Here is a 26,349-nt window from a genome sequence, read left to right on the forward strand (position 1 = left end):
TCCTAATAGATTCCATTCTGTGCCTATGGAGTTTGTTCATTTTCCCTGTCCCCAAGCACTGAATCATTGACTTCATTGTACAGAAAGGAATGAATACCCAGGCCACTCTGCAGAGCAGGTTTCACTCTCCCCTTGCTGAAAAGGAGGAGGGAAGTGGCTGAGCTCAAGGGATGCCCATGGCAGGCTCTTGGCTCTGAAGCAGTGAACAAGCTTATTATTGCTGCAGCCTCCTCACAGCCCTTCCTCTAACCCTGAGTTTCCCATAGGTCTGGCAGCTTCTTGTCAAGATTAATCAAACTAGGTGAACACACAATGCATGCTATAGAAAATGCAGAAATCAAACCATTCAGCTTTGAGGCTTTTGCCTTGTCTTACCCTGTTTGTACCTGGGACTATGATTGGTTTTACAGTGAATTCTTATTTGTATTTAATAGTTGCTGACATGCCCATTGCTTGGTTCCTGAATGAAGTGCATACATGAGATATAACACCATCTTAGTTGGACAGAGTGCAGAATAATTACAGTGACCAATAACACTATTGCCACATGATTCACACTAAACTAACTCCAAAATTCACAATTAGAGAGGGGTGCCAAAAAGCACTTTCACTTGAAAAATGCAGTAAACAGTTAATTGTAGTAACTTCAATTGCTGAGATATAGGTCAAGGTAGCAAAGAGATAAGGTAGTGATCAATATTTGTCAACTACTGGGAATGTGACCAGAAGCCAATGCCTCTGACATTTCCAAAGGCTCACTGTTGGTGACCACTGTTTTGGCGCAGCTTCCTTCCAGTTATTTTCTTTTCCACATCTCCCAGCAGCTTTTCTATACCTAGAGCCCTTAAGGGAATTACAATCAAAAACATTCCAGCATAAAGAGAACTTTTTCATTTTTCCTTTTCTTTCTGTCTCATTTTCTGCCCATCAGACATCTAGCTTGTGTGTGGTGAGCTCCAGCATATTTCAAACTCTTCCTTTTGTCCTGGTAGCAGGAAGACAGAGAGCAAACCACAAACACTTCATCCACAATAACCCCTCAAAGTCTCGGAAGGTTAGAGAGCAGGCTGGCATTGCATTTCCTCGCTTCAGCAGAAAATAAGATAGGTTGGGAATATTGCAGGTTTTTTACAATGTCACCATTGCTAATCAGGTCTAATTATTCATGCTAGAAGCTGTGGCTCAAACAGTTTTTTGAGACTTTGTGATGTTCATACTCTCTGCTTTTTAAAAATAAATACATAACTTGGCAGGGGCACAGTGCAGCTGGTAGTATGGAATACTGGGGTGGACAATACCAGTGTCACATTGCCAGAAATAAACCATGAGCACAGCCACAGCTTTTGGTGTCCCCACTCAATGAAGCAGCTATTTGCAAACACCAATCACAGAATACTAGGTTTGTAAGTATAAAGGACTTCACTTGGTATAAGGGGTCACTGGTAAAGCTTGTAGGAATTTTTCTGGTTAAAATTTCTTCCAGTTGAAACCAATCCTTTGTATCACAAAATATTTTGAAGGATTCAAATTATTATTTCATCCCTGAAATGTAACACTGTTTTTCCAACTTCAGGGAAAAAAATTTAAAAATCTCAGATTTCACATGAACATCTTGTGAAGTAGTTGTAGACAAATGTCTGCAATTTCCTGGGAGAATCCCTATTCAGTATTGCTGAGACTGAAGGAGTGTTAAGTGTGATGACAGGCCAAACCCTTTTTTAGTTATGAATTACTGGGCTCCTGCAGTGCTTGGACTGACACTGCCCATTGCCCACACTGCTACAGGATTTACTTTGCACCACATCTGCTTCAGTTAATGTAGCTGCCCCCAAATGAATTTACTTACCCACACCGCCATGTTAACTATATGGGGAGAAAATGAAACAAGTGTCCTGTTTGCTCACTTATTTCTAGAAAACCAAAGGTAAGGAATCAGATCACACACTTTAGTGAGCTTGTGAACATGTGCAACATTCACCAACAGTGGCCAGACAGACTAAAATTTAGTTCAATTTGGGTTTAGACAGATGTGTATATCAAGCTGAGATTTCTCTTATAGGCCCTAGGAGTTCATTCCAATGGGAGCCTCTTTATGAATAGGAATCATACTTCAATGTGGCTTAATGCACTTTGCCAGAGGTGGCCTTTTGCTTAATACACTTTGTGCAAATGACCTACTGAATGAGAAATTTGAGCTGTGTCTTCTATGTGATGACTGAGTGCCAGCATCTGGCAGTGAGTGAGGGGCACTGTGTTTGTTAGTATGGCAGTGTAAGAATGACTGTCTTTGATTCGCTTGAAATTCATAATTTAGAAGAGTTCTGGGCTTTTAACAAGACAGGAGAGAAGTCAAAGAAGATCAAGAAATTGAAAACATAATTCTTTACATCTTTATAAACACTGAGAGGAGCAAACCCCAGCACCATCAGTAACCCAGCAACCGAGAAGCAACAGAGTCTGTCACTAAACACCAGACAAAGCCCAAGTTCATCTCATTCATCTTCCCCATTTCATTCCTGGGGTAACTTTCTCCACTGTATTTAGAGAGATGACTGAATAAAACTGATACTTCTAAGTAAGAAACATACAGAAACCAGTTCCAGTTAGCTATACCTTATTTACATTGTTTATTGCCACAATGGAACTTCCTAATAGTAGCACCCAAGTACTGATTTAGCTCTACTCAGAAGAAAAATTAATGAGTGTAGGGTTGAAAGGTAGACACTTTCTGTACAGTGAAGGTCCCACCCATGCTGGTACCTTCAGTGCTGCCCTTTACTGAAATACAGCTGTGCTGGTTTTCCTGCTCTAAGTGCACTCACAGAGGCAGCCACAGAAGAGAGATATTTGGAAGGTATGGATGGTTTGGAAAGAGTGGTCAGCTGTTCATTGGTTCAAAGCATTCTATTAAGAGGCTTTCCTCAGCTGTACTTTAGAGGTGGAATGGGAATTGTATAGGATTGCAGAAACTCCTGCTTTAAGAGTCACTCAGTTGCCTCAGACATGCCAGTACTAGAACTGAACAGAAACATACTGAGAATTTTTACTTACTACATTATAACCATTCCTTAAAATAACAATGGTTTCTGTGAAATTGCTGACTTAACCAACTTATCCTTTCAAGGTAAACTATCAAAGAAAAAATTCAAAAGGTGTTCCAATAGTTTTTGGGAATTCTAAAACAGAAAAGTTTCTCATTTTCAGTTCTTTTTTATTAAGAAGCAGTAACAGCAAGAAGACTTATCCTTTTATTAGATGATAGCACTGGTTACATTTTTCTCCCGTTACCTCAGGGTCCTGTCCCAACTTAGGCACAGGTATATGGGATGGACAGAGCTCTGCATGGGCAGGGGCAGCCCCAGTGAGAAGAGCAGAGGCTGCACCAGGCACCAAAGATGGGGAGAAGTTAAAAGCCACCTTTGGTTTCTTTTCTCTCCCAGCAGTAAATCTGTTAACTGACTTCAGAGCTCCTGCTTATTAATGAGCTGTGGAAAGCCAGGTGGCTCAATTCCCTTAAAATCCTGGCAAACTGCAGGGATATTTGGCTCATGCCAGATCCTGTGGGCACTTGGAGGATGGTCCAATCCATCCATCACAATAAACTGCCTTTCCCATAACTGACCAGCTTTCTGTCTACATGGTCTCTACACTGTGCTTGATGCTGTGGGAGTTACTGTATTGTCACTGAGACAGCACCGTGGTCTCATTGCAGGAGAAAAATATGCTTGTCTGTGATTGCAGAAGCCATGAGAAGGTTCTATAATTGCCAATCAGCTCCAAATATCTCAAAATACATAGCCCAGAGAAAGACTCAGCAAAAAAGATACCCTGACCATGTTGAAATCCGTTGAAATTTAGGTTTGCAAACTAAGTGCAGCATACAATTATGATCAAATGTTTCAGAGGCTGGAATTGAACTCTAGAAACAACTAATAAATTTTATATTAGAAAGAAAAGTATACAGGCTGTATTCTCTACTATAAAGGAACAAATCAATTTCAGAAGGCATATAGGGTGAGTGGTGGTATAAAGCAGTACATAAGCAGTGATTAGTTCCTGCTTTTATGTATGTCTGCTACAGAAAACATGATCTTGGTATGATATTACAATACCCAGCGTCAGGGGAGAGGAGAAAACATAAGGATGAAGTGTGTGCTTTGAAAAAAACACCTAATGATAGTCATGAGGCAAAATACCACATTTTACACTGTGATGCTTGTCTATGGAACACAGCATAATGCTGTGCAAATAATGAAGCTGCTCCTGGTTTTAAAAGCAGTGTAACTGTGAATGTGCAGCAGCCTGAGCCAATTTAAATGAGTCTGGCTCTTTTACTGCAGAGAACTCTACTGCCCTGTATTCAGTCTAACTTGGAACAAAGTCTATGTTTGCTTTGTATCTTAATGCTGCACCAAATTCAGTATTGTCGGTGTTCAATTGTTTTGAAAACCTATTTTTTAGTTCAAAGATCTTTTTATACAAAAATTATTGTCTTTGCCATAATTACTTGTCAGCTTTTAATCATATCATTAACTGTTCAAAGTACAGGTCTCCTGTATTCAAACTCCCACTTTGTAATAAACACTGTTTTGTTACATTAAATCTCAGGGCATAGTCTGTCTAATCTTTCCTCAGTAACAACAAAAAAACCTTAAGACTAATTTACTTTTTACTTAACGCTTGTCGATTTTCTTTGATACAGATCCACCACAGATGAATAATGTCATGCCAACATCTCCCCTCCTTCCTCAGATGGCACATCAACATTCATATCCCAGCCTGGGACAGATCACAAACCCATACGAGCAGCAGCCCCCAGGCAAAGAGCTGAACAAGTACGCGTCTCTAAAGGCAGTCGGTAAGTGAGCGACGCGACGCACGACTTCTCCCTTAGCTCAGCACGCTGCACTTGCTGCTGGCAGCTGACATTCTGCCTCAAAGTTGAAAACAAGGTCTTGCTCATCTGGACTATTTCATGACAGTACTTCATATTGAATATCCCGTGGTAGAATTTAACATGGAATATCATGTTAGTCGGAAATGCAACAAAAATTAAGATAAGGACTGCAATTAAGGGATAAGGAAACTACATGCAAGAACTGGTGATGATATGATGTGAGCTCATACATGCACACAAAACCACCCCATGCTCCTGCAAGACATTTTTCAGCAGGTTTCATCTGCTGTGTTGTACACACAGGATTCAGCCCCAGTTCTTTATGCCCCAAACCTGCGAGGAGCAGGGAGCTGGACTTGACGGTCCCTGTGGGTCCCTTCCAACCTGAGATATCCTAGAATATGCCTACATATGCATTGTGATGTGTATTTCCTACAGCTTTCTACACAAATGAGAGAGAAAAACATCAGCTTATGATTTAGACACCTGCTAAATAGTTCCAAAAAGAGAAGGCAGTCACACAGTTCTGAAGTAAGAGTTTTCACATTTCCTGCAAGATGTACATTAGTAGGTCACTGGAAGAATGTTCTGAGATCTTGTGATTTCAAACAATTAGTGCATGATAAAACTCCTAATAAAGATCCCAGTGGTGGCTTGTTTCTGTGCCTGATTAATATTATTTCAAGTAAATGAAAGAACATCCTCAAAGAAACAGTTGTGGGGAAGGAAAAGGACAATAGTGAGTAAAAAATTCAAAATAATTTTCATATTGAATGTCTAAGCTTATAATAGCTTTCAGGGGCTGTAAATACCTGCTGCACACCCTGTGATGACAGAAAGCCCCTTCTAGCCAATAATACATTAAGAACAGGGGGGTCTTTTCCCACTAACCCTTCCTTAGCTTTCACAAATGGATGTTAATATCATTTCCCCATAAATTCAGAGTAACACCACTCTCCCTATTTCCTGGGATACATATCTAGAAAAAGAGCAGAACATCTCAGAGCTTTCTGACTTGAGAATCAAGTATTCACTATCCCAGAAAAAATTTTTCATCACAAATGGACATTCCTTTATCTGCACTTCAGGATACCAAAACTCTAACAAAATGTATGTCTCAAGTTTTTACTTTAGCTGGTTGGTTTTGTATCTTACAAGTGGCATTTATAATCTGTTTATAAAAACAAGGGTTAATAGCTTTCTGCTGGGTTTTGAATACCAAGCAGCTTCAAAATTCCTTCTTCAAAAGGTGCTACTGTGTAATGATGTAGTGATTATCACAGATTTATGCACTGATATTGAGCTTCTTTTTCAGATGTCAATTTAGGTCAAGCCAGTCATCAGAGCTGAAAGGTATTTAAGCATAACAAAATGAAGGATGAAACACTCCAAGAAACTTCTCTCATCTGCCCAAGAGACACTGAATGTACCTTTCAAAAAATTATGAAATTAGAACTTAGATATTTCTTGTGTGTCTGAGTACAAGTTTTTAAAGCAGCTAGATTATAACCATACCGTTAAATCAACCTTGAAAGATTGTGCACTTCAGCTCCAGAAGTTGTATAAGGCCTCTCATAATCTTAAACTAAATTAAACATAACTTTCAGGGACATTATCTTTCAGAGGGATTGCACCATCTTCCCATGCTTTCCTCCTCTTCTTCCTATCCCTTCTCTCTTTTTTGCCCTCACAAATCTACTAGTCCCAGACCACATTAGCCAAATTTTAGATGCAGGTGAATTTTCACAAGTACAAAAGTGCTGCATTGTGATCCAAACTTCTCAGCAGAAAACAAGAGAGGTTTTGAAACTTACAGGTTCACACCTTCTGTCTGGAGTTATGGAAGGAAAACTAAATACCCTGAGTTTTCAACCATTTTCAGACTCACAAGGCCCTGATTCTTCCCAAGAGTACCTCCTGAGTACATCCCAAGGTCACACAGAGGTTTTTCCATGATGCCAGCCAGACCCAGGTCTGTGACCACACTGACACCCACACTGACATCCAGCTCTCCAGACTGCAGGGTTCATGTTGGTTTTTGGAGAGCTCTGGCAGGAAAGAGGAGCTGGCCAACATCAAGCCCACCAATACAAATTTAACTTGACAACATCCTTTGAACAACCAGACACAGACTGAGTTCACCCTGACCTCATGTCACAGGGCAAAGGCATTTTTTGCCTGCCAACATTCAGACTTCTATTTATGGATCCCCTCAGCAGGTTAACAAGTGTGTGTAGTCCATTCTCTTTTGCATTCATTGATAGTGGCTTGGGGGTGAATTCATTTGCCACAAGAGAAACTTAACAAGGGATGTGTTCTGTGTTTTTCTGTGCATTTGAGGCAAACCCTATTCATTTAAACCCTTACTCTGCATGGTCCCATTGTTTGGATGTAGTCCACTGTGCTTAACCCTTTTATTTAATAAGGGATAGGAGGAAGAAGCATTTCTAATGTTTCGTAGCAACTGTAACTAGAGTACATTTATATCCCTCATCAAAACATGGCCATAAGTGGTAAGAAGTTTGGATAACTGAAAAAATGAACCTTTACCAGAGGCACTATAAAATTAATTTCTACACAGCTGCTTTCTTCTGAACTACAGATGTCCTAAAAAAATTGGCTAATTTTAGAAGTGAGCTACTCATTCCTCAGTGGCTGTCTGCTGTGAAAATTCAGTTTATGGAAAAGTAGTGAGTCACATTAATCTCTCTTTTGATCACGTTCAGGTTCTCCATTAACTTCAGTAAAGATTCAAGCACTTGTGAAAACAAGAGACAACAGTGCCCTTGCTATTAATTTGCTTTGTGCTACTGAGTAAGAATGACCCAAAGCTTGGTAGTGAGAGCAACCTGATCCCCAGGAAGCAACTTTAAAGCTACACCTCATACTCCAAGTGACAGAGCTTAGCAGAGTGTGGTTGGACGCTGGACTGTTCATGCATGTGTGCAGTGCAATGTGGGCACTGCAGTGTCTGATTCAGCACCACAGGGGAGAAGAGAGTTGAAAAGGCTGCTGTGGATGTATTTTATTTAAAAAACTAAATATTTTTGCTTGAAGAAGCTCAAAGTGCACAACTAAACCCTTTTACAATCAATGGAAGAGGATGTTTTCCTCATTTCTTGTTAGGAATTCCTATATTTGTTGCAGCCTCCAGAACATTTTATTTTATATTCTTAGACGAGTGCCTGGAGTACAGCAATGTACTCCAGAGTTGAGATGTGCTTACTGTTTTCCTCACAGCACTAGAATTTTACTCTCCTTCTACTTTGGCACACACACCACCAGGGAATAATCAGCAGAAGGCAGAGGACCACTTGGAAATGAGATAGAGTGCACACGTTTCCTGAACAAATAGATGTTTACCTCCTAGCATCTCTAGCCTACCTGGCTGACTGATCTGACTTATGTTAGGTACACTCTGTTCATCCATTATTTTTTTCCATTTCCAAGCCACAGAATCTCTTTTCAACAGTGCTAAATTTTTTCCCACCTCAGAATGTGAGAGACTGTCTGAGGGAAAAGACTCGAGCTCCAAGGCCAGTCCCAGCAGAAATGGCCATTGAATGTCCTGTCCCAATAAACATCCAGTGTTTAGAAATTCCAATTTTTTTATCACCTGAGACTACATGATCCTGGTTTCCTTCAGTGATTTTAAAGTATTTGATTATTTATGTGAAAAGTGCAGAAAGAGCTTTTTCTGCATAAATTATTCTTATTTCCAGTTCATCAACCATGTTTTTACTCCATGCTTAAATGGTTATTGCTCACTTAAGCAATACTGACATGCCCAAAGCTACAAGTGGATGGAGATCTTGTAGCTGAACACCTTTATGAAATTCAAGTCCCAGGATATGCAAAGGTAGCTCATCACAAATTTTTATGCACATCATTTGGACATTCATTTGGAAAGCATGAACAATCCAACCTCAAATTACACTCTGCTAAGCTGTAAGAGTTGTAGTCCATCCTGTTGCTTGAAACAACTCTTGAAAGAGTTTCCAAGAGCTCAAACTGGCCTCATTATTCTGAGTTATTAGCTATTTATCTAGTCACAGTGTGCTGCAAGCCTGGCTCAGTAACAGTTAATTTTCTTTCCTGAGTTTCAGGGAGAGCAAAGTCTCTAAATATCTTTAGACCTTCTTGCAGGAATGAAAAAATACTCCAAATCCAACTTCCCTCAGGGGACTGGGAAAATGATCATTCAGCTGCTGGAGAGGTACACAGACATGCAAGTAAAAACTGAGAATGCAAATATTTCTATAGTTAAACATGATTTTCTATTTCTTTCATACATTTTCTTCTTCCCTTCTCACTCAGACAGACAAACATTTGAGGAACTGACTGGACATTGTCAAGAAAAAAGAAACAAAAATAGGACAGAATTCCTTCCTGAAACAAAGACCCAGAAAGCCTTCCCTGACGCTGGGGGTTGTTAGTCTCCTGTGGGATTAAATCAGATCTAATTGATTTGATACAGGGAAGCTAGGAGGATATAATTGGCAGCAGACCCACCATCACATCTCTGAGTCTACAGCTCCCAGCAGTTCTTGAAGCTGCACAGTTCTTTGATCCCAGGGGAAACGTTCGACAGCGATCCAGCTCTGCTTGTGAGATCCTGTAAATATGACACTCACAGAATAAATATCTCCTGGTTAGGCCCCTGCAGAAAGTAGTGCAGCCACAAGTGTGCCAAGGCACCAGGCAACAACTCCCCCAGAAAGGTGAAGCATATGAGCAAACTGACCTGCTGCTGTGTCCTCTGCACAGGGAGAGGGATCCAAAGGGAAAATCACCCTAAGGTCAGCTCTGGGCTGTTATCTTTGAACTGTCCTCTTGTCTGATGGGAAATTTGTTACTGCTTTCTCCCGAGTTTCAGACCTTCAATTTCCATAGAAATGACTTCAACTTTGTGCCAGTACAAGATCTGTCTCTCACCTTGAGACTCTGCACCATTCTCTGTTGTTCATTGTGCTCTGGCCTGGAAAGAAACACTGTAATTGGAAAAATGGAAACACACAACATGCCTGCCCATGCATTCAAAGTGTTGATACAGTCCACTTTTAGAAAAAGTAGAACTAGAACTTTATTGGACACAATATATTTATATTAATTTACTTTCCTATACCAACCACACCGTTACACTGAGTTGTAAATATTCACGTTTCTTTGGAAGGCTTAAAAAAGAATTGTGCTTTCTTTTCAAAGACAAAAGCAATTTTCAGTTACCACTTCCATAAGCAGTTACACAAAGATGGATCAAAAGAAATCTGGGACATAGGAGTATCTCACTGGATTTAACATCTCGAAAAACTGATAGGGAAGCACAGATTAAAGCATCACTTGTAATATCCTGAGTGTGACTCAGATGATTTCATATATCCAGAGGCATGTGCTGTATCATAAATAAGGCTGGTCTAGGCTATCTGCCCAACTCAACACTGGAACTACAGATCTGGCTCAAGGAAATGTGACATAAAAGCTAGGTATCTTTTTATTATTATCATTTACTCAGCCCAGTGTGATTGAAGAATTTGAAGCTTGTGAGTGTTCATTTGTTAGGGAAGTCTTTCAGATTTTCATCCTCGCTTCTAGTTCAGGCACAAGAGAAAAGCTGAGCAGCACTCAGGAGCAAGCCTTGCTTTACCAACCCCCTGCCAGCACTCTCCCTCAGCCTTCCCATTCCCCAGCCAGAGGAAGTGGAGCATCACTTGTTCCACTCACATCTTCTGATGAGACCCAGCAAATTCCAGAGACTGCCCAGTGCATGCAGATGAAATTATAAGACCTTTTCTTGCTTCCACTAAATATTTTAATTATTTTCTCTGTTATTTACCCAGTTGGCTTCTGATACCCACAGTCATAGGTAAATATAAAATGCTTGGAGAGTCTTGATCAAAATATTTTCCTGTTTCATCATCCAGAACACTCATTTCTTCTTCCAGTGAAATACACATATTTTGATTATAAATATGGTGTTTGTGCAGAGCCTCAGTATCTTGAGCTAAATCATCTCCTTTACTGAAATTCTTTTTTGCTTTTTAAAAATATTTTACTGTACAAAATCCACAGGAGGATATTCTTTCTGAGGATGGGGAATTGTGCTCTAAGCAATCAGACTTCCAAGCAGCCACTGTCCATTCTATTCCTTAGCAAACAGATGGATTTGTGAGCTTTGGGAATATGTTGGTCTTGGCAGCAGTGACATCATAGCAGGTGGAAGGAAACATCAAATAGTCCTTTTACAAGAAACAGTTTTAGCACCAAAACAGGATTTTCTTAAACACTGCCATCTATGTTGGCTCATTTCTTAGACTTTAGCAACACACTGGGAAATAAAGGAAACCTGACCTTGAGGTGTATTTACTTCAGGTTTAAACTTTAAACTTTTAGTTCTGTGGGCTGGACTCACACTTAGTGAATTTGGTTTTTCTGAACTTGGTCCACTCCCTGGTTTTGTAATGGCTAAAGAATATTCATAAGAATTTATTAAATCTTAATTTATTTTTCATGGCAAAAGAAAAAATTTATATCTATGCATCCTAATTCTTGTTCTTGACATTGACAATTCTTTACACCTATGCTCTCTACCACAGAGAAACAGCCTCTCTTTTTATCATCACGTTAAAATAGTGAAAACTGTATCATTCATAGAAGTTCAACTTACGAGCACCACTCCACATTCCATTAGTTAGGCACCACAGAGAACTCACACCCTTTCACTGAAAATTGGTAGGTTCTCTGGAAATGAATTGATTGAATCCTTATTATGTGATAATGAATCAGAATGAAACAAACAAGTTATTTTCGCATTTTTATGAGACATAATGGAGAGATCTAAAATAAAGAGTACCAGAAACCCAGCTGACTGCTAGGGTATGGGGGCTTTGCTCTCTTTTGCTTGTCCCTTGGTCTTGAAGACAGAGCCTTCAGAGGAAACAAGCTTATGGTAACCAGGTTTATTTCCATCCATTGAGATCAGTGGTGGCCCCAGGAAGAAAACAAGTAAATCTAAATCAAGCATGGGTTATTCCAACCTATTTCTATGAAATGCTGATGAATTATGCATGAGAATTTTTTACACATTAAGTGATGTGAAGACATGAGTGGATCTTTATGCTCAGGCAATAAAAGCAAGCCAATAAAAACAAGGCCCAGCTCACGCGATGACAAAGCCTAACAATGCTGAGCATTTTCACTTGCAGCCCTTCCTAAACATCCCTCTCTGTAACTGCTTTATTTTGCAATGTAAATATACTTTTCATTCCACAATGCAACTTATTTATCAATTATTTAAGCGCAGAGATTGATCCTAAAGATATGAAAATAACTCTGAATACTTGCAGATAAATAGCAACACAGTGGGATCCCAACTCAAATGTAGATTTAATCTGAAGTGTGGCTTTTAACAGTTCCCACCATGGAGCCTACACATTGCAATGCTTGCTCTTAAAATACTCCATCCATTTTCCCCTCTGGACTATTATCTTTGTAAGTAATGCATGGCAGTAATTTTGCAGGAAGAGTTTCATATCTGTGTTCAACATGTGATATCATGTTCTGTGACTTTTCGGCTTTGTACATGGATGTATGTCAAAAGCAGACTGCAATGTTCTTCAGGATTACCCATGAACACAAACACAGTAAGACAACTGATAGGAATGAATCCCTTATTAAAAATATCATATAAATAGCAGTTATTATCTGTCTGCTATTTTGGTTCTGCACAGGGGGCTCTAAAGAGAGTGAATGTGTTTTTAAGAAATTGCACAGATAAAAGTCACAGAGATAATTACCTTATTCCTACATATTCATACTATAATAACAAAGGGCTTGAGGCATGGAGGGAGTAGCATGATGTGCAATGCACAGTTAATTTCTCCAAAAGCCCTTCCCTAACAGCTTATTTGAAGAAGATAAGGGGAAAAGAGAAGCTGAAAAAAAAATCTGATAGTGGCAGATACAATACTACAGCATTAAAAAAAAAAAAAAAGAAAAAAAAAGAAAGTCACCACAAAGATATAATTTGGTTCCATTCTAAGGAAAATCTGAAGTACAACAGGCAGTTTTTGTAGTGGGAAGGTTTGAAAAATTTTCTAGGCTATGGAAGGTGCTGCTGTGGAGAGCAGCCAGGGCTCTGCCACAGGGGAGGAGGGAGCGCTGCAGCTCAGCACTGCTGCTGCTCATTTTCCCCAGCAATTGGTATGATTGCAATTCCTGGGGAGAAGGGAGAGAGGAGCTGTGCACTCCTCGGTGGCTGCAGTCTGGTGTGTCACTATGAACTATTCATGGCAGGAGCTGCGTGCCCAATTCCTCCTGGGCTGGCTGTCAGTCACTGATGCTCTGCTCAGAGCAGGCTCCACTTCTGCTCTGCCTTGCACTTGTCCCAAGCTGCAGGAAAACCTAAGGAAACTCATTTCCTTCTGACAGGGCAATTTGGGAATTGCCAGGGAACACAAATTCCTTTCAGTTTGACACACCTCTGCTTTGGAAACCTCTGGCAATCATGCTCACGAGTTTAGTGATACAAATGCCATAGAGTCTAAAAGGGAGGGAGACAGGAAAAGAAGAAAAGGAGAAGAAAAATCCAGAACTCAATATGTATAAGTATAGCTATGAAATTACTTCATTCTTCCTTTTTTTTTTTCTTCCTCCTGAGAAAAGAGTAGAAAAAGATAGCTTTCTAATAGAAACAACTCATGCCAGAACTATCTTGGAAAAGAAATCAATTTTAATCCAAAACTACTAAAATTACTAAAAATCCTTTCAAATTAAAGCAGTTAAAAACCAGATCAAATGAAAATAATTTAGGCAAAAAAACAGCTATTACATCACTGGGACCTTTTTTTTTAGTTTAACCAGTGCAATTCAAAAAGTCTGTAGGCCTTTCTCATGTTGAGAAATAATAGTGTAAATCTAGTATGATAGCAGTTGAAAGGCATAAAATGCAAGTTTATTTCAGCACTAAAACCACATCTTAATTATATGTTCAGCCTCTGAATTGGGTTCTCTATGCCATCACATCTGGTATTTGCAGCTCATCTGTAGCTGATTCAGACATATGTGTGAGAGTTATAACCAGCAGTACACTAAAAGGAACAAAAATATCAATCAAAAGTATTAAAATTGAAAACAAAATTGAGCATACGAAAAAATGCCAACAGCGATGTGTGAAAAGAAAATTCAATTATGTTCATGCTAAGAACAGTTATTACAAATAAATGTGGTCAGGAACAGCAGAGCTTTTTCAGTCAATGTTAGATAAGGTAAATTGACACCTGAAGGAAGGCCAAACAGGTTTTTTGAGATGCTAAACCCCCTGCAGAGCAGGGTGCACTCTGTTCTGCAGCAGCCAGGGCAGCCCTGGCTGCTCACTGCACCCTGCTCCTGCAAAAACACACAGAGCAACCCCTGCAATCCTGGGGAGGCTCTGCCCTTCAACAGACAGAAGGTCCTCACCAGCCAAAATGGTTACAAACAATTTCATATTATTGTTGATGTATGGAAGCATTGCAAAACTGCTGTCACAATCAGATTTATCTTGAGAAGCATTAAAAACCACCCAGTGAAAAAGCAAGCAAGATTACTGGAGGAAGAAGTGGAAGAAGCCTTTTAAGCAAATCTCCTAAGTGTAACCTCTTTGGCTTTGGACAGCATTTTTAGAAAGCAAGCCAAACCCTCCTTTCCTAAATCAGTTTATGCTGCAGTCATGCTTTATTCAGAAGTTAAGCATGACAGCATGACTCCTTAGGTAGTTTCTATTTCAAAAGACAAGTTTTCATACCATATATAAGGTTTCCAGTAAAAAAATGGATAAATATGCTTAAATGAGATAAAATGAAATAAATATTTCACAGTAGAAGTTTTCATATTTATTTGCCATTGTAGATGCCATGAAAGCCACAAGCTTAGAGCCGTTTAGGAAAAAATAATGAAAAAACAGATTTATAGTTGCAGTTCAGCCACTGGTTGCATTTTCAAAGAAAAGTCAGAGATTTTAATACACAATTCTCTTAGACTTCTCTCAAATCTCATCCCTTGGATCAAGAATAGAATTTGTGCTCTTACTTCCTTCTAAAATTTATCATTCATTGTACAGTACTTAACCAGCAGTTTAGCATGTTGGTGCTTGAATTTAAAATGTTAAATCACTTGATGATACAACCAAGCAGTGTGAGCTTTGTCTATCTGTATGCAACAGATTTCAGGTTTCTTAAAAACATTTACAATTCTAATGTTAATTTAACAGGAATCAGCTACCATTTGTTTTTGGGTTAACACAGCCTATATTCTGGTTAGTCAGAAAACGCCTTATTTTTATCACACTGGTTAGATTCAAGTATCTGCATACCACTGGTCCCTAGGTTAGGCAGAATCTGTGTGTGTGTGTGTCTGGGGTATTTTGATCAAAACCAAATCACAATATCACTGCAGCTCTTTGCAAAATTGAATCATAAATATTGCAATTTAATACTATGTAAATCAATGCAGGCAAGCATACAAAGCCCAGCTGGAAAATCTGTTCTACATGTCCAAAGGGAAACCTACCTAAACTCACACAATAAATAAACATTTGGAAAAAGAGAAAGAAAAACCAGACTTTGCAGTGCTGTGCTATCGGGATATTGATATCATGAGAGACGGGGCAACTGAGAGACATTGTAAAAGATCGTTTATTGCTTTATGATTATCAGTCTCTCAGAAGGGTGAGATATTAAAGGTGTTGGCTCCAGCATCATTACATCAGAAGCTGCTTCATTCTCTGTTACAATGCCTTAAGTTAGTTTTTTAGCCAATCAAATACTTCTGTGAAGTTTGCTAGTGACTTTTCTCACCACTCATTCATTGCTTTGCTTCCCATGGCTTTACCACAATATTTTTCAACCAATCACAAGACACTTCACAAACCCACATTGATACATCTTAAACTTCTAACTAACTTTACAACAGGTTCTATTGCTAAATTTTAAAATATTTTTCTATTTTACTTAACATACTGCTTTGCTTACATAATACATATTTCTGATTGCTTAAAACACATTTCTTAAATGATAAATTTATATTCTTGTTTTATGTCTATTTCACTTTAATTCTCCAAGCCTTCTCCAAGGCCTTAGGTCAAACCTTGTACCCATCTCTGTCTCTGAGCCTGGATGTGCTCTGTGCCTGCATTTCCCACACTGTGCTTTTTGGCACTGTGTCAGAAGAGGGGCACTTCTGCTCCCAGACATGTGGTTACTCTTGTGTTCCAGGGAGTGGCAGCCCTGCTTCTGGTGAACCATACATCCTGTCTGATGCCTGAGGAGTTCATCAAAATCTGTCTCAGTGTTTCCAGCCAGGCAGCAGACGTTGCTGTGGGGGTTAAAGAGCATTGCTGAGACTGGAGCCTTCACTCACCCAATCTAACTACATTCCTATCCTAAACCATTCCTAATGTGTCTCAAAACCTGTTTAAAACTAACTGCTCAGCCTTTCATAAACTGTCATGAAAATAATCAAAATAAGAGAAGAACTATTTGGGCCTTCATATTTATCTTTTTTCATGTCTCATATCTTGAAATAATTTTATTTCACTGGGAAAACAAAATGTAGTCTTGTGTCTGGAGGTGGACAAGCTCTTTTCAAACAATGTCTGAGAAGAAAAGGTTGATATGGTTTGTCTTTTCGTGCTTGGTCTCTCTCCAGATCACTTTAAGAAATCAGTAAATAGATGAAGTGGTAAAAGAGAGGAATAACAGCCACAAAAAGTAGGTTCTACAAAACTTATGTGGGATTCTGTGCATTATGTGCTTTTCTTTACTTCTGTCACTATTAGGAAATAAAAACCATGGGAAAGAATGCAAAGATATAAAATAGTCTTCATTTTCAAAATGTCTTGAATAAAGGCAAAATGGTATTAGAAGAAAACCAGGTTTCAGGATAGAAATCAATGCAGGCTACAGGCTGAATTCTGAGTTTTCAAAACTCAATACAAGAATGACAAGGAGGACTGCAAAAATTATTTTAAATGGCATTTGCTCTTTCTTGAAATTTAGTATGGTTTAAAATTGCCCCAGCTTTATAGAACAGCCCCAGTGCCTGTGAGATGAGAACCGTGATCAGCCATGAAATAACCACACTCCCTCCTCTTGGGCACAGACAGATCTCTCACATCATCCTGCCCCTTCCCCATTCTACCAACTGAATCCTGTCTAGCTGAAACTTCCCCATGCAGTCTGTTTTCCAACCAGCTTCAAAAGATGCAGAGCAAATTCTTCTATGGTCCAAGATAGTCCATGAGCCCCTTAATTCAAAACAGATGATTAGTTATTTGTTTTACTGTATGAAACACCTTTTTCTGTGAATTTATTGGATCCGATTCATACCTAGGGCCAGCTAATAAAACCTCTGAGCTTTTCCCCCTTACCCAAGAGTAAACTTGTGCTGGTGTACAAATGATACCTCTTTGATTTTCAGATGAAATCCTGCAAGAACTCTCACACAGAGCTGGTTTATGTCCCAGAAGCCTGTGAACATATTGTGTTAGATGCTAGCTTGGAAAGGTAAATGAATAAGCAATCACACATTCAGAAAGGATCAACAGCACCACCAGAGGCAGCAGCCCTGTATTTCCCTGAGCACAATTCTCATGTTGTCTCTGAGTCAGGATTCATTACTCTTCTGTCTTTCCTTGAGTTTTCATTTCCATTACTTAGAGAAATATGTTTCCCACAGCTTCAGGTAACTCCACCATCATCTCAGCAAACTCATGGCTGTGGAAGCAGAGCCTTGTTACAAACTGCTGTATATTACACAGGGACAGCCTCCCAGAGAAACTCCCCACAAACAGGCACTCACTTCATTTCAGCTCTAATCTGGTGTGCCACTGTAGCAATTCCATTGCTATCCTCTCCTCAGCACTTTCCTCTGGCTTGTTTTCTGCATCTCTATTCCTTCATTTGAAATACAGTCTTTTTGGCTAGAATAAAGCTCTGCATTTCACGAAGTAGTTCTTAAAATACATTCAGATAACAAACAATTCTGTAAACATCTAGTGAGAAAAAGTGTCCCTACATATTTTTATAGCTTCTGACTGTGCCTGTAAGCTCACACAGAAGTTTTGATTTGGGGTTTTTGCTTTGTGTTTTTAGTGTCTTTAGAGCTTTTATAGGGGCTCACTCCTATGTGGATTCTCTTCTCTCACTTCAGAGACTTCTTCTCACTCCTAGGTGCCTACTTTCACAAAAACTGCAGGGCAGAATTGTCTTTCAGGATTCTACATTCTCCCACAGCTGTAAGAAGTGGTGTGAGAATTCAGAGCCATGTTATAGACCCATAGAGATAAGAGCATTGTCAGTAAGAAAAAGAGTTAAAACCCTCTGTAATATTTTAAGATAAAAAGAAAGCATTCACAATGAAAAGGCATGGCTACATGACTCTGTGCCACAAGTGCTTACACAGTGACCTTGAAGACTACTTACACTGTGGAACAGAACATTACACAGCTTCATGGTCACCTCTCAAATACAGCTTATTCAAATAATCTCACTTAGAAATTCTGGCCCTCTGGCAGCCACTGATATTCAAGAAAACACATTTTCATTCACAGTATTTACTTGGTAAGAGACTCACTGGTTTCCATGCTTTTGTTACACAACTATGGATTATGAAAAAATATATGAAATTTCCACATCATGCCAGGCTCACACTTAAGGTTAGAAAAAAAATTCATATTTCAACTTTTTTTTTTCCAGATAAACAGTAAAACAGTAATTAAATTTATGGGTGCAGTACGTTCAAGAAGTAAAAGCCTTACAGGAATATTGAAACTGAGAACATTTTTATAATTAGCTACCAAGAAGAAGGAACACAATAACACTCGGAATTAAAGCCCCTCTTCTATTATTATTTGGCAGTGTTGCAATTGTATTTCTTTACTCCTTTTTCAAACACAACAGTGATATCTTTAAATCATATTTTTTTCTGATCACAATAGAGAAGCCAATGCAAAAGGCACTATAGCACCTTTAATCCAAAATCTCAGAATACTCTACAAATACCAATTCAACTTCCTAACACAAGTACCTCCTCCAATGTGCAAACAGCTCATTTTACAGCAGGTGAAACCGAGGCAGAGGGAAGTTGAGTCATGTACCTAAGGTCATTTAACAACTCCATCATCTAACTAACTCCAAAATATCTCTTTGGATGTTTAAAGTCCCCAAAATATTTATAGGGTCTACTTTAAGAAGAAAAACAAACTCCCTCAGATTCACAGTTGATTTTTAAAGTAATTGGCTTCAGGATACTATTAATATACTTCTCTTGGTAAAACATTTGTTACAAAACTGTGCTCAATATTACTGTTCTGAATCTTTTCTTCTTTGAAAAGGAAAAGTAAAAAAAACCTGTTTCTACACTGTAGTAGCATCAGGCTGCTCACACAGGGCACAGCCCAGTGCTATTATAAAAGCTGCATGAAAGAACAAGGACAGCACTGAGAATTGCCAAAAGTCCACTTGAACGACTGAATAATTCAGTTTTATCACTGCTGATTTTGCTCATATTTGCTACAAGGGTGTCTCCCACTTCCCCCCCGCCAACATCCATTTTTGGTACCTGTACACACCTGCAGGTGCAAGCAGAAAGAGAATAGGATTAAGGGTGGTTAAAATATTCAGTGCAGGGCTCAGGCAAAGCCTGCAAAGTGTTACTTGATCAGGACAAACACAAACAGCAGCTCTCCCACCCTGCCACTGCCACACAAAACACTAAATCAGCCACTTGGCAGCTGTTTGCCAGCTTTCTGCCTGACTTTGCTGATGAGAAATTACAGTTCTGGTTTGTTCTCTTCAAGCCCAGTTTCCAGAGAACAGTTGAGAAGTCCCTAGAAAGGTTCCATGGACTATATTAGTTAAAGCAACTTTAATGGAACCAAATTTACAGAATTAATAGTTTCACTTTCTGTGTGGTTTTCCATAAGAAACAAAGTTAAAAATCTGACATTATAACATGGCATAAACAAGAGCAAAACCAACTTCAGGCATGCCAAGGCAGAGTCCTTGTGAGGCTGATTTCTTTCTCCCTGTTTCAACAGTAAAGGTCTTCTTTATATACAACAGAAATACAATTTACTCTTCTTTAGGACATCATCCTCAGTGTGATTAGAGATCTGAGTAGCATATCTAATGTCTGATAAAAGTCAGAGACCCAGGATCATTGTAGTGGGAAAAGGTGCGAGTGAGAAAAAATTAGAAACTAGCCTGAGTTTGTGGTGGCCTCAAAGAGAAAAATGGCAGGAGAAGCAAGGCAATAAAAATATCTGCAATTCTTGGTCATTATTTACATAGCTGCATCACCACTGCTATTTCTAGAAAGAGAAGTCATTATTTACCTTGCAGCTGATTAAAGATCTTGGCTACAGAAGGCAAATTGCTGAGCTTAACTAAGATAAAATTAAAACTAAAAAATTACACGTTTACTCTAGTCTTATGTTAGATTAGCTAAAATGTTAATTTTTGTATGCAAATTAAACTAACTTAAATGTGAAACAGGCATATAAATGTATCTCTATTAAAAGCTGGACATAATTAACTGTGGTGAATTTAAGTTATATAAGCTAGTGTGACTTTTCATAAATAGCCAAGGTCTAAGTCATACGACATGGAAACTCACTCCCCAAACAGCTGGCCTGCAGTGCCTTTGATGTAAAAATTTATAAAAATGAAGGCTCGTGTGAATATTCACAGGGCCTTTTCTGCAATAATTTTTTTCAATTATTGATAACAGATTAATGAGATAATACTAATGCAAATGCATTTCCACCCCATTTTTATTCATAATGGTTCTGTGACATTCAGAGAATATTAACAAATTAAAAGGACAAGCCACATGTAGAACTGGAAATAGATCTTTCAGGGAGAAATAGATACAACTCCTTGATTATTCAGATTACAGCTCTCTAAATGAAACAACTCACTCCAAAAGCAAAGCAGAACTTTACAGACTCTCTTTGTAACACATGACAGGTCTATCAACAATAGCAGCTTCACCTTGGGCTGAAATGAGAGCAGGCCATTATCTACATTCTGTGATTTCTTTCAAGCAGAAGACACCTGTATGCTATAGAAAAACATTCACTCAATGACTGAAAAAGGAAACAGATGGAGTTGGGTAAAACACACAAAGCCCAATCTGACAGCATAGAAAGGAGCAATTTCAGTCCATTGGAGAGGAAACACCTCTTTAATGACAAAATTAAGGATTTAGGAGCAGAGTCCAGTTGCACAGTCATTTATACAAAAAATGTCATGAGATAATAAATAGCAACTGCCTTTGGTAATATTCCTCCCTGTTGAGAGTCTGGGACAAGGAAGATGCACAACTGAAGCTGATCTTGAAGATTAATATGATACTCCTGGGAATATCCCTGTCTTGCATAAAGATCCAGTTCAGAACTAGAGACAAGGAGAAAATTCAAAGTGCAACAAAAGCCTCCCAGGAATACTGAGAGCAAAACAGGGAAGCTACACAAAAAACAGTGCAGGGAATTAAAAACATCATGAAGGCAAGAGGAGATGAGCTGTACAGACAGCTACATGTACCAGACTTTTGCAGAGAAGCCTTACATGGCATGGCTTCAAGGAAAAAGGATGGATCCAGCCAGGGTAGAGCAGAAGTCAAATCTAGGCTGACACAATATATATTCCAAGCACACCACTGCTGATTAACACAGTGCTGGTTGATCTATGTATCTGGCACTATCTTAAATGAACATCTAAATTTTTGAAGGGGGAAAATAAGCACTCTTTACATAAAAGGAAAGATCTTAAAAAATGTAATTCAGTTAAGCTTCCCTCAAACCTCAGTCTCAAAATTGAAATGAGTTGCTAGATGGCTGCAGAATGCCTTTGGCTTCCTAAGCATGGTTCATACTTTCAAGCAAGGCCAAATATATGCCAGCAATAACAACAAACTTGAGCATGCACTGGAAGACACTTGTCTAGGAAATCATAGAGGGCAAAATCCTGATTTGAGAACTGCAATGCAGTATTTATTGGCAGGGCTGTTGCTATATTCATTAGTGCCACTGACCCTAGAAAATTATGTCAGAACCTGCAATTTAGGATTTTCATGGTCTGTAAAATGACAGGGTAAATACTCAGTCCTCAACAACCCAAAGTATTTTCAGCCCCATAAAGCATTAGTGAACTTCCAACCATTTAGGAGAACAGATCCCATTCTTAATATTGCTCTGAGGTATTATTGAACAAAAACGGGTCCACCTCATCACACACCACCAGACCTTACAGCTGGCTGGGTTAAACACCCACAAGTCACTTTGCATTCAAAGGGATGTGCTCTCAGACTGCAATGCAGCCCAAGATGCCGCAGTATTCCCAGGAAAAGCTGTCCACTTCTGTAGACTTCCCGAATTTCCTGTGCTATGTGACATAAACAGTGATGAGATTCATAGGACTTCTCCCCATGATGTAAATGTCAGCCCAACCTGAGTGATTTGGGGCAGGGACAGTCTCCTCTTCAAGGGCAACAGGGTTTTGTCTGCATGTATGAAAGTCTGGCACAACAACATCCAAAACTGTGCTCCAGAGCGAAAATAAGGGCTGGGAGGTGGTGTGGATTTCTCTTACTGATGTACCTGTAAATGTTCTGGTCTGCAGATGGAACTGTGTACGACTGATTATAAACTGCTCACCATTTTTCTTGTGTCCAACTGATTCTTTTTGTCCCCTGCCTCTTTTGACCCCAATAGCTGACAAAGTCAACGATGACTTCTACACCAAGCGCCGCCACCTGGCCGAGCTGGCTGCCAAGGGGAGCCTGCCCCTGCACCCGGTGCGCCTGGACGAGGAGAGGGCCTACACCATCGACAGCGGGCTCACCAGGCAGAACGGGAAATCCAGGATGGGCAAGATACACACACACCCCCTGGGCTACAACTCCCACTACAAGACCTGGGATCCCAACGACCCGTCCCTGAGGCGGCAAGCGTTCACCAACAAGGGCAAGCACGGCATGGGAGACCCGACGCTAAGTGACCCGCTGACCACCCGGAGCCAGCACTACTTGGGCCCACAGCCATACTTCATAACCAACAGCAAGACTGAAGTAACTGTTTGAGTTTGTTTTCTTTCTCTATTTTTTTTCTTTTCTAATGAAATCCTTTAAAAAAAACCCACATGCAAATCTATTCACAACACAAACACTCAACTGAAAGGCAAAAAAAAAAAAAAAACCCAAACAAAGAAAAATAAACAAACAAAAAAAACCCAAAAAATTAAAAAAAAAAAAAAAAAAAAAAAAAAAAGAAAAAAAAGAAAAAAAAAGAGGAAATGGAAGGAAGGAACTTCCACCTGGACACTCTTGGTATCTAGCCAGCTGTAGGCCGAAGAGTGGGTTAATACCATTCAGCAATACACACTGAAGGTTGAATTATAAACTCCATTTGTATTTCACAATGGAACACAAACCCTTGTGACTAAATTTTTTTACTTGAAACTAAAATCCATGATGAGAAGTAGCACAATTTAGAGAAACTTTATGTCTGCTTAAACATACACTATGTTCCTGCCTTGAGACAGAGGAAGAGAGAGAGAACAATATACTGTAATATATTATTTCAGAGAGGAATTTTGTATAAAACTTATTAATAATCACTAGACCTGTGAAAAACCGAGAGCAAACATCTTGGTATGATCCCTAACATCTATTATTGTACTTTCACATCATCCTATAGAGAACGCAAAAAAATATATATACAATAAGGGGCAAAGACACTTTCACATGGAATTTATGAAGACTGTTATGATTTAGTGCATATGAGACCTTTCTGGCTGGTAGAGAATTCTGCAGGATGATAACAGCAGAAGAATTCATTTCAGTTTACTTCGCTTGAGTTGAAATTTTTGGGAATCTCCAAAATAAGAAGAGAGACTTCATATGACACAGAAAGCTGCTGGGGGAAAAGGGCATCAGAATATTCCCTCTCAGTCCTCCTGTTTTCAGGCAGATGGTAACAATTCTCACTTTGCAGACTGTCAGGATTTTTTCTTCACCTAAATGTTTTGCCTATCTTCAACTGCTTCAGACTGAAGTTAAGCGTGGGTGGTGCCTTTACTGTATTACTATTGTTCAAATGACAGTCTTGTTCTTCAAAGTGACCCCTCTGTTCCTTTAAGCTAGTTCCTCATGTTTTGCTAAGGATGACAAGGGTTCTGCCCTGCTCAGCCTCCTCTGTTTGTTCCAAAAGGAAACTGGACTACATCTCCATGCAATGGTTGCACAGTCAAGACTATTTTAGTTAGCCCCTTCATTTACCCAGTTTCAACTTTTCCCCTCTAGTCTCTCATTTTGTATTTGCTTTTAGCCATGGTAGTTCTCTGTAGTTCAAGTAAATGTTATCTGGTATATTGTCTCTCTATCTGGTATATTGGCTTTCTCTAGTGGCATTCCCTCTTGGTGGGCTGTGTGGTGGAAGAGGCTGGTCCAGCATCAAGCATCAGAGATCTGGGGTTTAACTAAACAAACAATTGGACTCATGGTCTTGACTGTGGTTCTGATGAGCAGGATGCCTTGTTTGTGTGAGTAAAATCACTCCTGAACTGGGGACTGGTAACAAACTCACAGTCCTGGACCTGTAAATGCTTTGACACATCCACAAAGAGACAGAGTTGGGATGAGGTGGCAGGCAATGCATTCAGTCTTTCAGTAAATTCCTGCCCTTCCCCCAGCATAAGTCACTTGGCTAAATCCCAACTAGCTGTCCTACTACAGTTGCATTCTCACCAGCTGTCAATTTTTCAGGAGATTAGTTTTGGAAGAGTATTCAGGGAGGAGTGAGAACTGTTACGTTGTAAGAAGAATTGCAAGTGGCATTCTTACTGTACTCAACTGACTGTCAGTGCTTCTGCTTAGTCAAGGATGCAAGGGCTAAGATTTTGAAATCTAGCTAAATGGAGATACCATTTTTTTTTAGCTATATCAAGATTGATTTGCATCCTGAGAGCATCGGTATCTCTCCATAAGCGTGCTGCTAAATTTTCTGATCATATGTTTTAAGACTATCAGAAGTGGACAAAGCCCACAAGACAAATACTTTGCACACAACCCAGACTCTCCACTATCTTACTTTTATTCCCTTAATCTTTATTGCCTTCACAACTGGCTGACTTAATTTGACCCTTTATGGAATGTTGCTGTTAATCCATATGCTTTAGATACACATTACAGCTGCACTCTAATTCACACAGGTTTCGTGTAACTTGAGCATATTTTATGTGGAAATATTTTAGTAACTGTATGTTCTGTAAAGTAAACCCGTGTTAATACTTGTTAACTACAGAGTTTATGATACCAATAATACTTCCTACAATAAAATGTTTGTTTGTTTTTTAAGAATGTTTATTTGTAAACATATGTATTCACTATATTACTATGAATTTCTTACCTGGCAATAAAACTGATTCTAAGTGAATCCAACTTGCTGGCTCATTCCTAAACTTGTATAACTGTGCCAATTTCTGAAGTGAGCTTTTGGAGCAGCCAGTGGGGTTCATATCAGCACAAAGGATTGTTTCCCTCTGCCAGTGAGAACAAGGGGTTCTTTGGAAATCAACTGCATGTTATCTGCATTGCAGAGAAGCTGGGTGAATTTTGAGGCTCCTTCCAGGCCTAACCATTCTGTGATTTTATGACTGCCTGTTACATGCAATACAACACAAGTTACAGAGGGATTGCCAGCCTTGCAGAGCTTCATATGCTCTGTAAGCCCCCAGGCACCACACACACCTTCTGCCACTTGATCAGGTAATTAATGTTTTGAGGAACAACAAAAAGATAAGCATGCCCAAGGGCAGAGGCTGATCCTCATGAATGCTCAGGAGTTTTGCAATGAGCCTCAGACACATCCAAGGATTGCAGCTATCCAGCAAGAGCAAATGAAACACTGATGTATACTGCTTCAAAAATTTTCTATATTCATTAGAGAAGATCCTGTACACAAGACCTGTGTACCAAGTTTGCTGGAAAGGGAAGTCCTTACAGTCCATAGTAGTGCTAATGGCTCATAGAGCTGACAGAACCTTGGTAGAGGGTTTGGGTAGCTTCTTTCTTGGCTAAAATGATAATGAATAAATTTCAGAAGAAGAAACAGGGAGTCAGGAAACCCAGCTTCAGAATCCACTTACTGCATGACCTGGTGCAAATTCTTTAGACAGTTTATGAGCCTTTGGAAGCCATGACATATTATCAGAGGGAAAACATCAATTCAAAAGTATTCAGAGTTAATCTTTTTATACAGCAGAAAAAACTAATTTTCAATATAAACCTTTACGGGTGGCCGAAAATAGCTCATAAAAGCCCCATTTTCTGTTACAGGAGCATTTCCCTGCCTCAGGCACAACTACAGAAAGAACCCCTTTCTGCCAGAGGGCTTAGGAGAGACATACAGAGTTCGG

General features: G+C 39.3%; 1 protein-coding gene across 2 annotated transcripts in view; it reads left to right on the forward strand.

The window, feature by feature from the left end:
• The window catches only part of SHISA9 (shisa family member 9), a 172,408-nt gene extending 147,066 nt beyond the window's left edge, over positions 1-25,342 (forward strand). For both annotated transcript variants that reach the window (XM_056503616.1, XM_056503615.1), the window contains 2 exons: positions 4,703-4,858; positions 22,647-25,342. In XM_056503616.1, coding sequence (XP_056359591.1) covers positions 4,703-4,858; positions 22,647-23,014 — 524 coding nt within the window. In that variant the 3' untranslated portion in view covers positions 23,015-25,342. The remainder of the gene's footprint in view (positions 1-4,702; positions 4,859-22,646) is intronic.
• Positions 25,343-26,349: the final 1,007 nt, after the last annotated feature.

This window comes from Oenanthe melanoleuca, chromosome 14 (genome assembly GCF_029582105.1).
Source record: "Oenanthe melanoleuca isolate GR-GAL-2019-014 chromosome 14, OMel1.0, whole genome shotgun sequence".
NCBI lineage: Eukaryota > Metazoa > Chordata > Aves > Passeriformes > Muscicapidae > Oenanthe > Oenanthe melanoleuca.